The 13971-nt window shown below is 38.6% G+C and overlaps 1 protein-coding gene across 35 annotated transcripts in view; it reads right to left on the minus strand.

Annotated features, from left to right (window-relative positions):
• Positions 1–63: 63 nt before the first annotated feature.
• Positions 64–13971, minus strand: part of C2CD5 (C2 calcium dependent domain containing 5) — a 57342-nt gene continuing 43434 nt past the window's right edge. For 19 of the 35 annotated variants that reach the window (XM_030263821.4, XM_030263826.4, XM_030263824.4 and 16 more), the window contains 11 exons: positions 12977–13040; positions 11236–11297; positions 10679–10777; positions 10178–10267; positions 9860–9947; positions 8816–8902; positions 7218–7268; positions 6105–6206; positions 5095–5285; positions 2210–2356; positions 64–1534 (listed from right to left, as the gene is read on the minus strand). In XM_030263821.4, coding sequence (XP_030119681.2) covers positions 1403–1534; positions 2210–2356; positions 5095–5285; positions 6105–6206; positions 7218–7268; positions 8816–8902; positions 9860–9947; positions 10178–10267; positions 10679–10777; positions 11236–11297; positions 12977–13040 — 1113 coding nt within the window. In that variant the 3' untranslated portion in view covers positions 64–1402. Of the gene's footprint in view, positions 1535–2209; positions 2357–5094; positions 5286–5744; positions 5836–6104; positions 6207–6397; positions 6452–7217; positions 7269–8815; positions 8903–9859; positions 9948–10177; positions 10268–10678; positions 10778–11235; positions 11298–12976; positions 13041–13971 lie in introns of those variants that run through there. The other 16 variants (XM_030263822.4, XM_012569288.5, XM_041713636.2 and 13 more) reach the window with 5 other exon arrangements.

Here is a 13971-nt window from a genome sequence, read left to right on the forward strand (position 1 = left end):
TGGGACATCTTCAGTACATCCAGCTTACACATCTACCTAATGCAGATACATTAAGACAGCGAATTTTATAAAGATATTTATTGTGCAAGAATGATTTTCATGCTCATTTACAATGAAATAATTAGTTTTAACAAATATTCATGCCATTGCTTAATTTCAACACTGAACAGAGTATTTACATTCAAGTTTACATCTTTGTTCAAGTTACATGTACAATGTTGTCAGAATTAAGCAAGAATGCATCTTCAAAGCAAAGGTTTTTGGTGTGGGGTTTGTTTTTTTTTTACAATAGAGTATCACCAACTTTCAGACTTTTACTGGAAATGACAAATTTCCTGTCTTTGCAGTACCCTTATTTCCCAGCTACAGCACTGGAAAAGAACAAAAAAAGCCTAGTGGAACCAGTGTCACACACATAAATCAGTCTCCAATTAGCCAGACATTTAAACAGGAAGGAGGCTGCAGAATAACCTCTGCACAAGCCATTTTGGGGGGACTGTTTAGGTCATCCTTGAAACAGATCCTGCCTTAAGAAAATGAATCTCAGGACAATTCATTCACAAAGTCTTAAATAACAAAAGACCTGCTTTGTCAATACTGAAATTAACATCTTGTACTAGGACCAGACACACCCTGCAACTTTTTATTGTGTTCTGGGGCTTTTTTGTCCCACCACAGGGACGCCCAGGATCACAGCATTGTGGTCTGGTAAAAAAAAAAAAAAAAAAAAACAAAAAACCAAAAACCCACAAACAAACAAACAAAAAACACCACACTCCAGCTCCCAAATATAAAAACAACAACAAAATAAGAAAAAAAAACTTTCAATGAGCAGAAATTCAAACCGTAACTTTTTGGTTCTCCTTTTTCATCTTCACACTCTACGATGCAAAGGAACTTCAGAGTCCAGCCCATGTTTTCTTGGCCTGCACACAAATCTCTCCCTTCTCCATCAAAGGTTTCCAACACAGACTTCTCAGGCACGTCCCTCCCACCCTGACCTGAGAATCAGCTCAGAGAACACTCAAACTCGGAAATGGCTCTGAATGACAAATTATCAGGGTCCCACTGAACAGTTCAAAAATGGAACAGAATTTTTCCTTCCTTCCACAGTTCCATGAGACGCCTGCTATTCTAATCCAAGTTCTCCTGTGAGTGCTTCACCTGCTGCCTGGTTTCACAGAGGCCAAGCACAGTAACAGAAGAACCAGAGCACACTGCCAGTTTGCCAGTTCGCTGCTCTGACTTACCTAAGTTGTACGACAACAAAAAAAGAGTGATTGTCCTGGATTTTGGCTGTGAATGTCATGGAAAGATACTGACTTTGAAGATGCAAACCTAAAGATTCCCACATTTTAAATAACCGTTATATGCAGCAGTGACTACTTCACTTGCTGTGCCTTCATGTTGTGACATCTCCTGCAGAACTCGTGTGCTGAGGAGCAGCTGCAGAAGGCTGCACTGGCAGCATCTCCAGCTCAGACTCACGGACAAAGATGACAGCATCACCACTGACATTGATCAAGCACTGAGCCTGGGAAAATGACAACACCCAGTTACCAAACATTCAGCAATCATATCTTTTATGTTTACTTATATCTGCTAAACAGAACTACACAGACAAATCAACAGGGACTGGAAGAAGGACAAATTATTAGAATTTATTGGCGAGGCGACCTGTGCTGTTTTCTTTTCCATCCGTTCACTTGTGTGCTACCAGACGTGCAGATGGATTTCACCACAGTGAAGTACATGGATATCTGTACCTACTTTGCTTACTGTATTGAACATATTTAATTTACTGAATATTCTGCTATTGTCCTCACAAATCAAGGTTTGTCCCTTTATGTACAAAATGGAGCATATCCATCTCCATCTGCAACTCCAGGTATTTTAACATGGAAATCCTACACTCCAAATCGTAATCCAACATCAGAAATACCAAGTAAATTCTGCACTAATGTGCAACTGTTTCCTGCAATTTACTTCATTCTAGCAAGCTTGGTGTTATGCATCTGGATTTTTATGAAGCATCCTCCTAATTTTGTGTTAATACAAGAACACTCTTGGATTCTTCTAACATTATGCAAAATATCAAGAAATGTTGTGCAGCTATGGCAGTACAACACTGCTGTTTTTTAAAGACATAAAATGAGTATTTGTATCATACTAACCCCAAGAGCACTTGACATTTCACATCCCAGTGTACCTGATTTTTGTTTGGGTTCTCCATGAAAACACACTGCTTCATTATGTATGACACAACTGCATTCCCTCCCAGAGCTGCAACATGGGCTCTCACCATGGCAAACACTTCAGCAATAAAAGCGTGCAGGAAGCCACTGACACCACCCTCCTAGAATGGAAAAAATACACATTAGAGATGATATTAGGTCTAGCTACAAGATGCAGAGTACTTCTCTTACATATTTATCAGCTGAAAAATCCCGTGAATCCTAAATGGTGCGGAGAAGTTAAAAGCCACTCGCTGTTTGAAGGGTCATAGTTACAAATGAGATGGACAGAGACCATTCAAGGGGCCTAGAGTGACAGGACAAGATGGAATTGCCTCAAAATGACAGGTACAGACGGGATATTGGGGATTAGGAATTGTTCCCTGTGAGTGGTGAGGCCTTGGCACAGGTGCCCAGAGCAGCTGTGGCTGCCCCTGGATCCCAGGCAGTGCCCCAGGCCAGGCTGGACAGGGCTTGGAGCAGCCTGGGACAGTGGGAGGTGTCCCTGCCATGGCAGGGGGGTGGAACAAGAGTTTTAAGGTCCCTTCAAATCCAAACCATTCTAAGGTTCTATGAAATTCTTGGAAATTCCCAGGAAGGAGTGACATTACCTTTGATCACTGCAACTTCATGACTGTCATTGGTTCTCAACACTCACTGAAGACATGATCCCTCAAAATAATAATTAAGCAGAGACTTGAGCTGCTCAAGCTGTTAATTTTTTTATTTTCCCCCTTGAAGCACAAAGGAACTTCTAGCCATCCCTTTTTTTTTTCTGACTTGATGGTGCTTGTGGGGCATTTTTACTTCTTTGGTGCAAAACTGAAGAATTTAAATTGATGTCAAAGGAGAAGGAAAACAACAAAGTATGGATTTTCCAGGCAACCAACCAAAGAAATAAAAATCCACAAAAATGCTGAGAAAAGAAACTGATCCAAGCAGAGCTCACTGTTGGTTCAAAATACATACAAAATTTCCAACTTCAGGTGAAAGGCAAGACCACCAGACTTCCCCCATGACTCTGTGTGTGTGCCACTGGAGACAATGGAAGAGGCAGACAGAATAAGAGACTGAACTAAGCTGAATTTAAGGGCTGTGCTCATTCCTAGAAGTAACATGTGCCCTGAACAGACTCATAAAGGCATAAAAAAACTGTATCTTGGATGAAAATTTATAAACAAAAAGGACAGGTATAATTTTATCAAACCCAGCATAAGGCTGAAATCAAGTCAGCTGCAGCAAGAAATCAAAATGCAATACAAGTTCATAATTTTCATGGAATTTTGATTTTGTCCAAGTCTTTCAAAGGTACAGCAACTGATGGGAAAAAAATATTAATTACAAACCTAATGCAACATTGGATGACCAGAGGTAACAAAATGATTGTAAAACACCCACCTGTAAACAGTAGAGCCTCAGAACAATGGATTAATCTGACTTGAAATTAGCATTAATGTGTCATTCTATCATTAATGTTTTATTCTGGTATATACTTCACCACTACCACAGGCAAAACATAAAGCAATACAGATAAAAATGCTGGTTATTACTTCCTTGTAGGACCTGAACCACACTGCTGGAGTTGGATCTAATGACTGCTCTGTTCTGACTCCATTGTAACTCAAGGCAATCCTGTAGTAAGAGTAGTTTGTGACTTAGCCTATGTAGGTGAAATAATTTAAACCAGCTCCCCTAGGTGCTGGAAAGAGCACAGTGACAGCATCCCAGGGACTGTGCAACATTCCAGCTCCAGGAAGGATCTCAATCACACACTTGAGTGACCTTTCCTTGCTGGGATCTATCAGAGACCAAAGCTCATCAGCTGCTGAATTTGTACCTACAGAATCTGCACTTAGTCCAGGAATGTCCTGGAACCATTTCCGTGCTCTGACTTCCCTTTGAAAACACTGTCCTTTTCACACATGGATTTCTCAAGTTAAAAGGGGAAGTTAAAAGTAACTTGCAAGATCCAAACAAAATGTTTGTCTGAGCCAAGTATCTCTAGAGAGTTCACAGCCCATTTTCAGGAAGACTGATCATTTTTATTAACATCTGTTCTATAATTTCAGCGATGTGTAATTAGGAAAAAGCAGCAAACTTCAGCACTGACAAACCAGGCAAGATGTACACTCTTTCTGTGGCCAAAAGCAAAGATACAGCTACTTCCCAAAAGGACAGGAAGATTATAAGGAACATGGCTTGCATTTTGACATGCTGAGAGGATTACTTGTTTTCCCAGTGCAGACTGGAGATCAAGGTTTGAACATCACTGTGCAGTCATGGACTCATGGTGTAATTTTTGATGCTCAACACACCAAGTTTTGTTACAGAGAATGCACAGAATGTAAAGTTAAAAATCAGCATAACATTATTTATGATATGGGCAATGTTATATTAACCAAAGAATTAACCAAATACATGGTGAAACAAATACACTGTGAACATTCCTCACTGAGCTTGCTAAACAAGAGAAGAAGAGATGATTTCTTTTTTCTTTAGCATTTAATTTGGGTTCAAATGATCCCAACTTCTGCCAACACAATGGTGACAATGCTCAGACACATTTTTTCCACATAGTTCTGTTTTAGAACTCACTGCTTTAGTGTTCTATCCAATTTAACAGCAATGGCAATTGTTGGCTAACCCTTTCCTAACAGTGCCAAGCACAAAACTGCTTTGTGTGCTCTGTGACAAGACCAGCACCAAGGAACTTGCTCTGCACTCAGCACCTTCCCACAAGTGACAACAAGTGACTAAAATTCTACTCCCTGGCTGTGCCACACTCAATTCAAACATCTGATTCTTACAATGAACAAAAATTGTTCCCTGACGTAAAAGGAATCTCAGCCACGCAGCTCACCTCACGCAAAGAAGTGGTTTCTCGTATAAAAAACATGTTGATTATCCCAAGGTATTTGGTTATTTTCGCCCCAGGGAGAAAGGAAAGAGGTGTCATCTTAACAACTGAGACAGTGGAATTGGTGCACGATGGGACAGAACGGTGCCGTAAGTATCCCTCAGCCAATGGACTTGCTTTTTCAAGGGAAGTCGCTGAAAAATGGGAAAAAAACAGGAGAAAATAACTATCAAGATCCATCATTGTTCCTCAAAACACAAAAACTCTTCTTTATGGTTTTCCACATAGCTTGGTGACAACATTCAGCTGCCTGTGATGCTCAGCCATATACATGAGAAAGGAAATCATCATGCAAAGCATGCAGAAGGAGACAAGAAGCTGAAATGGCATTTATTGGAAAGAGTGGCATTCCTGCGAAAGGAAAACATCGAGGCGAGCAGCTGCACATACAACCATCAGTTATAATGTGAAGATAAAGGAAAAAGTGCCAACATTTTGAAACATGTATTCTGCTGGAAGAACAAATTATAGGAAGTGTGAAAGTTGTTGTGTTTCCCCAGTGCAGCATTTTCCATTAAAACAGGTATTAATCTCTGCTAATTTAAGCAAGATAGTCAGACCTGTGGCCAAAGAACTACTGAAAACCAACTCACCACTTGCTAATTTAGTGATCATTGCCTTGACTGTCCCCTTGGTGATTGCTTCCTGTTTCTCACCCCCAATTTTCCAAGATCATACATACACCTACATCCATGCAGTGGATGTTATACAATTAGTAGGCGTACACATGAAGGGAGAACTAATTACAGCAAGACTTCATTTTGCTTTTTACGCTACAGTTCATTGACCCTAGTGAGGTTACAGAACAATGTCAGCAGTTTTCACCCTTGGGAATTCATCCCACATGTGACCTGCAATGCTCCTGCTGGGCAGGGCACTCAGTCACTAAGTCACCACTGGGAAATCAGAGATATGTCTCAGATTATCAGAACGTGGTAGAAACAGCCGCCTACTTGTCTTAATTGATCCGCGCCTTATGGTCTGAGCTTTCAGTTTAATGAGCTCTATCCAGCTGTTGCATCTGTCTGCAAAGGAACTGTAATCAACTGACGTTGCTGGAAACACAGACAGAAAAACAAAAGAAAAAAAAACAGAAAAAAAATATATGGATGATGTCTCTTGCTCATTGCAGTGCTCCTTTTTGAGGAAGCAATGATTCCTATCTGAGAGAGAACAACCATCCGTTCCAGGCCTGTCTAAAAGGAAAAGTTACAGGACAGGTTTGGACTCATCCAAACCAAAGTACCGATTTCTGGTGATGTCCCAGCTCTGAACCAACTGCCTGAGTGGGACTTCAGCACTGAAAAAACATGCAAATACAGTAATTAAGGACTTATGCTCAATTTTTTTTTTTATAATCTCAATTTAGGCTGTAAGTTGTGGCTTTTTAAACTTTATTTAAGCCTTTTTTAATTTTAATTTTCATTGCTTTTTCTTCCTTACAAAGAGCTGCTGATCAGGATTTAAATTTCCCAACTGTCTTTATCAATGATAACTAACCTACAGAGTGGAAAAAAAAAAAGCTTTGGTGATGAGGATAAGAGTCACAAACTGAAACAACACCTCTGTTTTATACACAAATGAATCTTCCTTCCAGAACAGTCTTGCTTGCCCCAACACCCCACCCATTATCATTAAAATCAAAAGTAAGAGTTGTTTCTGCTATGACTTTTGGTATTAGTTGCAGGGGTGTTTGCATTTCTTTAAAAAAAAGGCGGGGGGGGGGGGGTTGCAAACACCGTTTCTTCATTATCCCGAAGAAACGGGAGGAACACATGCTAACTTCAAATTAACACAGGCAAAACAGCTCTCTTCCCAGGGACTCATTTTCTGTCAGATAAACTTCTATCAACGTACCTGACAGAGAGGCTGTTATTATTAACAAATCTAACTTTTATAATGAAAAGTCACATCAAAATATTAGGATCTCATTAAGCCACACCAGAGCATGCACTCTCAGTTAAGTAGTAAACACTTCCTGGAGTAAGACACATCCAAAAAGAGTATACCAATATCCCAAGAATGCTCATTCTGTTCTGGCAGATGGCTAAATTAAGGAAACTCACCTCTCTGAGCAGCAGGAATACCTGTGTGGGAGCTTGCACCCTCCAGGACTTCTAATAAAACAAAATTAATTGCGTTCAGATCATCTATTAAGCAGAGTTACAGGACAACAGCTTCCAAGCAAGATGGGAGGGACTATTTAGGAGGGCCTGCAGTGACAGCACAAGGGGAATGGCTTCACACTGACCGAGGAGGTTTGGATGGGATACTGTGGAAGCCCTGGAGCAGCCTGGGACAGTGGAAGGTGTCCCTGCCACGGCAGGGGTTGGAAAGAGATGATCTTTAAGGTCCCTTCCAACCCAAACTACTCCACAATTCTCTGACCCTTGTAAAAGATTTTAGAGTCAAGTGTGAAAAAAACCCACCCCCTATATAGTATACTGTGTACTTTGATAACAGAGTTAGTATAAATAATTCACTTTACTAAATCTACCTTGCAATTTTAATATATTTATTCATCAAAGGGCACTACTGTATAAGACTGTAAACCAATATTTTTAAAAAAACAATCCTACAGAAAAGTAAAAATATATTAAATAACCTGCTAATTAAATGTAACTACAATAAGGTTGTGAAGAAATGACAGATGGAATGATTTTCTGGTTGAACTACTCTGCCTACAGCAGGATATGGAATGTGGAGAACACCAGGAAAAGGGGAACGTGGGAACAGGCTGCCCTCCACTGGTCAGTGCCCAGCACACAGGGAGCACAGGCCAGGAAGGGGTACAGAGACACCAGCAGAAATTGCTGGACAGCTTCTCTTTTTGAAAATAAAACATGTAGCAAATTAAAAGTTAAGCATTTAAAAAAAAAACCAGTAAGAATATTTTTGCTGAAATTAATCTGGCCTCTGAAAATACAAGTAAGTGTGGAAGGCACCCTTCTTTACACAACTGATCTAACAGGCAAAAAAGGGAACTCAAACATTTACAGTAATTCCCAGATATTTAATTTCCTCTCAGTAACCATTTTGGCAGATAATCCAACAAGGGGGAAGGAGTTAAAGACAGCTGATTTCAATTACTTGAATTTTTAATGCAGTTATAGAAGAACTGTGACAACCACTCTTGAAATGCAGCTCTATCTCAGGTAAAATAAAGCAGCTGTTTAACAGCTACAGTGTGCTGCACTGTACAGATTATTTACTATACAAGCTTAGGCTCCTTTCACTTAAAGGAAATTTGCATGCATCCAGTATCTGGCAGGTAAAGTATTTCCCATCACGAGAACAATGAGATTAATTCTGTGAGGCTGAGAAAACATGGAGGTACTTTATATGGACCATTTCCAGTATGTGACAAGCCTAATTATTAGGTAATTGATAGTTATGTCAGATGACACCCAACACCCAGTGGTTTGCAGCATCTTCCATATTCTAAATGCAAAGACATGAAATATAGACAGAATGATCAGCCAAACCATCTTCTGTGACTCTCAAAAAATTTGACAACAGGAGCAAATATACCCATTATGCTTAGGCAGCAAAGCACATTTAAAGCCTGTGAAAGTACAGATATTTTAAAGCTTCTACAACTATGAAAGAGCAGAACTCAAAATCCATAAAAAACAACAGTTTAATATTCTTCTTCTTAACTGACCTTTAGCTGGAGAGAATGGTTGAGAAGAAAGGGGATCAGAGCAAAGTTCCAGGGGAAATTGTAGCTGTTCTTCATTGTCTGTAGATGCTTCAACATAGAAAATATGGCCAACTGATAATTAACCCCCAAAATAAGATTTGCCAGTAATTAAAAGCACAGTCAATTTAGTCAGGTCTGACTTGAACAGGTATTTTCAGCATCAAGTGCATCAAGTGATGCAGTTCTGCAGAAACAGGTGTGTGACAACAAATAACAAATCCAGCTGCAACACTGAACAGAGCCTGTTTCCACTGAACAGCATTTGAAGTTTTTAGGAGAAAAATTAAGTCCATTCATGTGTTTTTATTTGGATTCTGCAGTTGGATCTACGTCAGCTATTATAATAAAAATTATCACTTATTTCACATGAAAGAAAACAGATCACTGTATGAAGAAGTCAGCTATAACTAATGTTTTAGAAACATATGGCTTTGTTCCATCTAATTCCATTCTGAAGAACTGGGTATCCTGAGTTCTGTCTGAATTCCAGACTGCACACATGCATTTCCAGCATAAGATGGTACTTCATTAGCAAGGTGACATATGCAGACCCCAGCAGTCTCCTCCATCACCCTCCACGTGCTTCACTGAGCCCCAAAACTGTTACTGATCTGCTTAAGGGTTTTCAGAAGGTTGGGTTTTTTTAAAATTTTATCATTTATTTTTTACCTTCTTCATGTATAGACAAAATTTCTACTTATAAAAACTACTTCAAAGTAGGTAGAATAAGAAAGTACGACAGAATTGTTGATTATGTAAAATAAATATGTAATACTTGATAAGTAAGCCAACCTGCTGCAGGTCAAGTACATGAGAACTCTAAAAAACCTCTATGAGTTGAAAGAACCTCCCTGAAAAATATGTATATTTGAACTTGATCATCCTTTTGAGTCCCTTTCAACTCAGAATATTCTGTGGTCTGTGACCTGTACATGTAACTCAAATTAAAATCCAGACTCATCAGGCACTGGAGATAAAAAAGGAAAGATGCCTCACAACATTTACCTCTTTGCTGTGATTTTTCTGTAGGTGCTTTGTTGGCTTGTAGCGCTTGGTTTTTGTCATATGTAATGGCAACAGCTGTGACTGCAATCTGCAAAATCAGAAATATTTGGTATATTAGGTAAGTTGATCTCTTGTGCAATCTGAAAAATAATTTTGCAAACAAGCAGTTCTGTGCATAGAAACATAATAGGGAAAAAACCATCCAAGAATTCACCAGCCAGAGCAGTAAATCAAACCCTAGCCCAGCTTACCCTGAGCAGCAAACATTAACTAGGGTTATGCCTATCAGCTGGAAGTTAAAGGCAGCAATTCCCTTACCTGGACCAGCTCATCCTCTGGCAGAGCCACTGTGAAGTTCACATGGCAAAGGCAGCAAGGAACCATGGACCGCAGTTTAAAATACAAACTCTGTTCAAGACAGGAAAGCATTTTGTGTCACTCAGGGAAAAAAACGTGGTTTGTTTCAGAGAAATTAAGGATCAAAACTCTTTTCATAGTAGAAGTCGTCTAATGATAATTTTTTCTTGAAGAAGAATTACACATGTGAAAAGTCAGGACAGAATGCCATTTACTGTGGAGCTATCTTTCTATTTCTAGAGTATACTGCTAGTCAAAGGACTCCTTCAGGTCCCACAAGCTCTGGAATTCCCCAATATACTAAAAAAGGCTAAACCTATCTTCACAGAAACTCACAAGCTAATTACAGACACTTTGCAGTCTACTTTCAAAATCATGAGGCACATGTTATTTTCAGTATAGCTGAATTTTACTTGGCTCCCGTTTGAACACTTTAAAAAGTATTTGAAATAAGATTCTTACCTTCAACAGATTCTCACAGAGATCATTAAAGTTCTTATTGAGTGTTTGATTTGTTGGGTTAATGTTGCTTAATCTGGACACTCTAACTGCTGTGAACATCTGAATCAGAAACAAACATGGGATTTTTTGCCAACATATGCAAATATATTTTATCCAGTGTCTTAAACCCAAATTCATAAAGAAGGAAAATAATGTAAAGTATGTTAACATATATGTTCAATAAGTAACAAAATAAGTTAGCTAAGCAACACAGTCAATAATTTGTACCCTTTAAGGGGCTTCAAACCTAGCCAAACTTTTCAAAAAGCCAAAACCTTGAAGTTCAAATTTACTGTAATTACTTTCATATATCTGTATTAGATTATTTTGTTACATGACAGCATTAAATAAACCAACAAAAGCCCAGGTTCTCATACCTTATTGTTCTTACCAAAATACTACTTTTATTTCTGTCACAAGGGTGTCCTTTGACTTTAGCTTTCAAAACATACATTTAAATTACTACAGCATATTTCAACAAAATTTAGCAAAAAAGTTTCAATTTTGAATAACCTTACTTGAATTTCTGGTGTCCAGTTATTTATACCAGGCATAATTTCTGTGTTGCAACTGTAGAAACCTGTGAAGAAAATAACCGGTAAAAAAAAAAATCTATTGTATACACTGCAATATAAAAATACCTGTAAAGGAAACATATGTGACAAGGCTTTGCAAGTATTTTCCTTCATGTGGTTTTGAATATTGAATAATACACCAGAAGTGAGATCAACATTCAATAAACAAATACAGAATCCTTGTAGGAGTTGCCAACACCCCAAATCCACAACTGCTCCACCTATTTCTATTAGATAAATTATTCACATATGAGGAAATTTTTTGAAAAGGTGTGATTTGAAAAGCTAAAAAGCCAGCCTTTAATAGAGAGCACAGAAAAGGCTGTAAAGGAACTACCATACTGATTGCAAATGAAAAACTAATTATAATGACTAAACAGCAGAGCAAAATAAGTTATTACCAGCAAGCCAGTGATTCTGAAATCCTGAAGAAACAGTTAAATAGGCAGAAAAGAGGCCAATCTGGTAGGGCCTACATAAAAGCACAAAATGAGCTAGAAAAGAGGTTGTGTAGCAGCTTGCAGAGGTTACAAATATTAACGGACTGTCTTTCAGAACATCAAAAGCAGAAATTCCGTTGAAGAATCAAATAAAATTTAGAAAAGATACGCAGAAATAATAACATGAGAGCAGAAAACATAGTACAGCTTTCCACAATAACAGAAAACCAGTCCCTTGTTTATTTGTCTCGAACAAGTGTCTGAAGGAGATATTGAACAAAAAGGCAAATGAAAGATTCCAATAAAGCACAGAAGAGGCAGAAGATCACACAGCTCATTGACACTGAGGTCCCACTGCCAGAGAGCAGTGTTTAATCTCCAGTCCTGAGGTGCTAAGTGCTTTCCTGGCTGCAGTGTGCTGCTGCTGCTGCCAGCCCAGCAGCAGCCATGCCCAGCAGCTCTCAGCAAGCACAAAGGTACCTGACCTGTCCCACCCACCTGGGCCATCAGCAGGTATTTGGGAAGGTCCTTCAGCAAGCTCTCCTAACAAGCTGACCATGCAGCATCAGCCAATGCAATGTAAATGTAGGACTAGGAAAAGAGGGACAGAACTGCTCCGTTTTCACAGCAAAGAGATCTGTACGTTTGGATTTTGTGCTTCAACATATTCCTAACTTACAAGCAGAAGAGGATAAAACAAGAAGATGAAGATGATGGCTGATGGCCTTAATTTAGGGCAATAAAATCAACTGCAGCAGAATTGGATAATCAGTGAGGAATAAAGGTGATAGTAATAGATAACTACAAGGATGGTTCTGAGCCTGACACAACAATATTAACACTGGTATCAGTTACTAGGAAGGAAACCAAGACTTTCTCAGAAGAAACACAGTGATAAGAGGAAGGAAATTCACAGTGACAAGAGAAAGGACAAGGACAAATCAAATATCCAGAGCAATTTCTATATAATGGACAACTACCTTTCCTCTTATCCAGATACAGCAGTTCTGTTGGGGAAGGTATGGCATATCTATTCAACAATAAATAGCATAAAGACAACTGATACCAGGCAAAAATTAGTTCTGTATTCAACTTTCATTAACCTGAGACCTACAAATCTGTAATTCAGTCTAAAAATCTTCAGAAACAATACTATTGTCAGGTCTCTTGGAACTTTTAAAACAATTTTTAATAAAACTAGTCATATTTTGTCATTTTGCAGAAAAATATGGTTGTAACTATACCAGAAGGTGGTGGAACATCTGTCAGTAAAGAATGTACATCTTCCATTGCATCTGTGTCATCAATCTGCAAAAAGGGAATAATTAAGAAAATCATGTTGCTGTGCCAGTAAGAAGTTTCCAAAAGAAATCAAATAACCTCCATTCCATTCACCCTTTAACACCATTCTTTCAGATCAGATGAGAGCCCTGCCACGTTCTGTAAATACTTCTGGTGTGTCTTTACATTCATCCTGTCTTATTGCCCTGCAAGAGATCCACATTTACCTCTAACTCCCAACATTTTCTTATCAAGTGTTTTAGAAATGGTTTATAAATTAACTCCAGTATTGAAGGGTTTTCTGTCAAATAATGTGTCTCCTTCTCCCTCCCCATGTAAAAGGGGTTATCTTGTTTCCCTTCAAAAAACAACCCAAAAACTAAACAAAACTAACCCAGATATCTTTACCTCTCATAACTGCCTTCTCAGCCTCTTTTAGCACATCCTCATCACAATGAAATTTTTACTACTTTTTCTTATATAGTCCCAGTGAACAATGATTTTACTCTTGAAAGCTTTGTCAGGAGTTTAACTAAATTTTCTGGAATATTGTTTATGATACCCACTTAATCATAAACCCAACTTCTCAAATACAACAGTAAATTATTCCACAGATAAAAAGTAATTTTTTCCTATTAATGCCTTACAAAATGCTCATTTTTTTTACAAAACTATTCAACCCTTTCTGCAAAAGCACAAACCAATCTAAATTTACTATCCCAAACGCTCCCAACTTGTTATCTTTCAGCTCTCCTTTTGTATCTGTTTTCACACAAACTCCTGTTATAGTGCTCCCTCGTTCTTCCTATCTACCTTTCTTACAGATTATTTTCTATTCAGATGGTGACTTGTGAAGATTAACAAAGCCTTAGATGTACCTTAGCCTGCAATTACAGGCTGTATTTTGAAGTAGGTTTTAGTCAGTGATAGGTATTTGTACGGTCTCTGTCTACAGGAT

The sequence above is a fragment of the Taeniopygia guttata genome, chromosome 1A (assembly GCF_048771995.1).
Source record: "Taeniopygia guttata chromosome 1A, bTaeGut7.mat, whole genome shotgun sequence".
NCBI lineage: Eukaryota > Metazoa > Chordata > Aves > Passeriformes > Estrildidae > Taeniopygia > Taeniopygia guttata.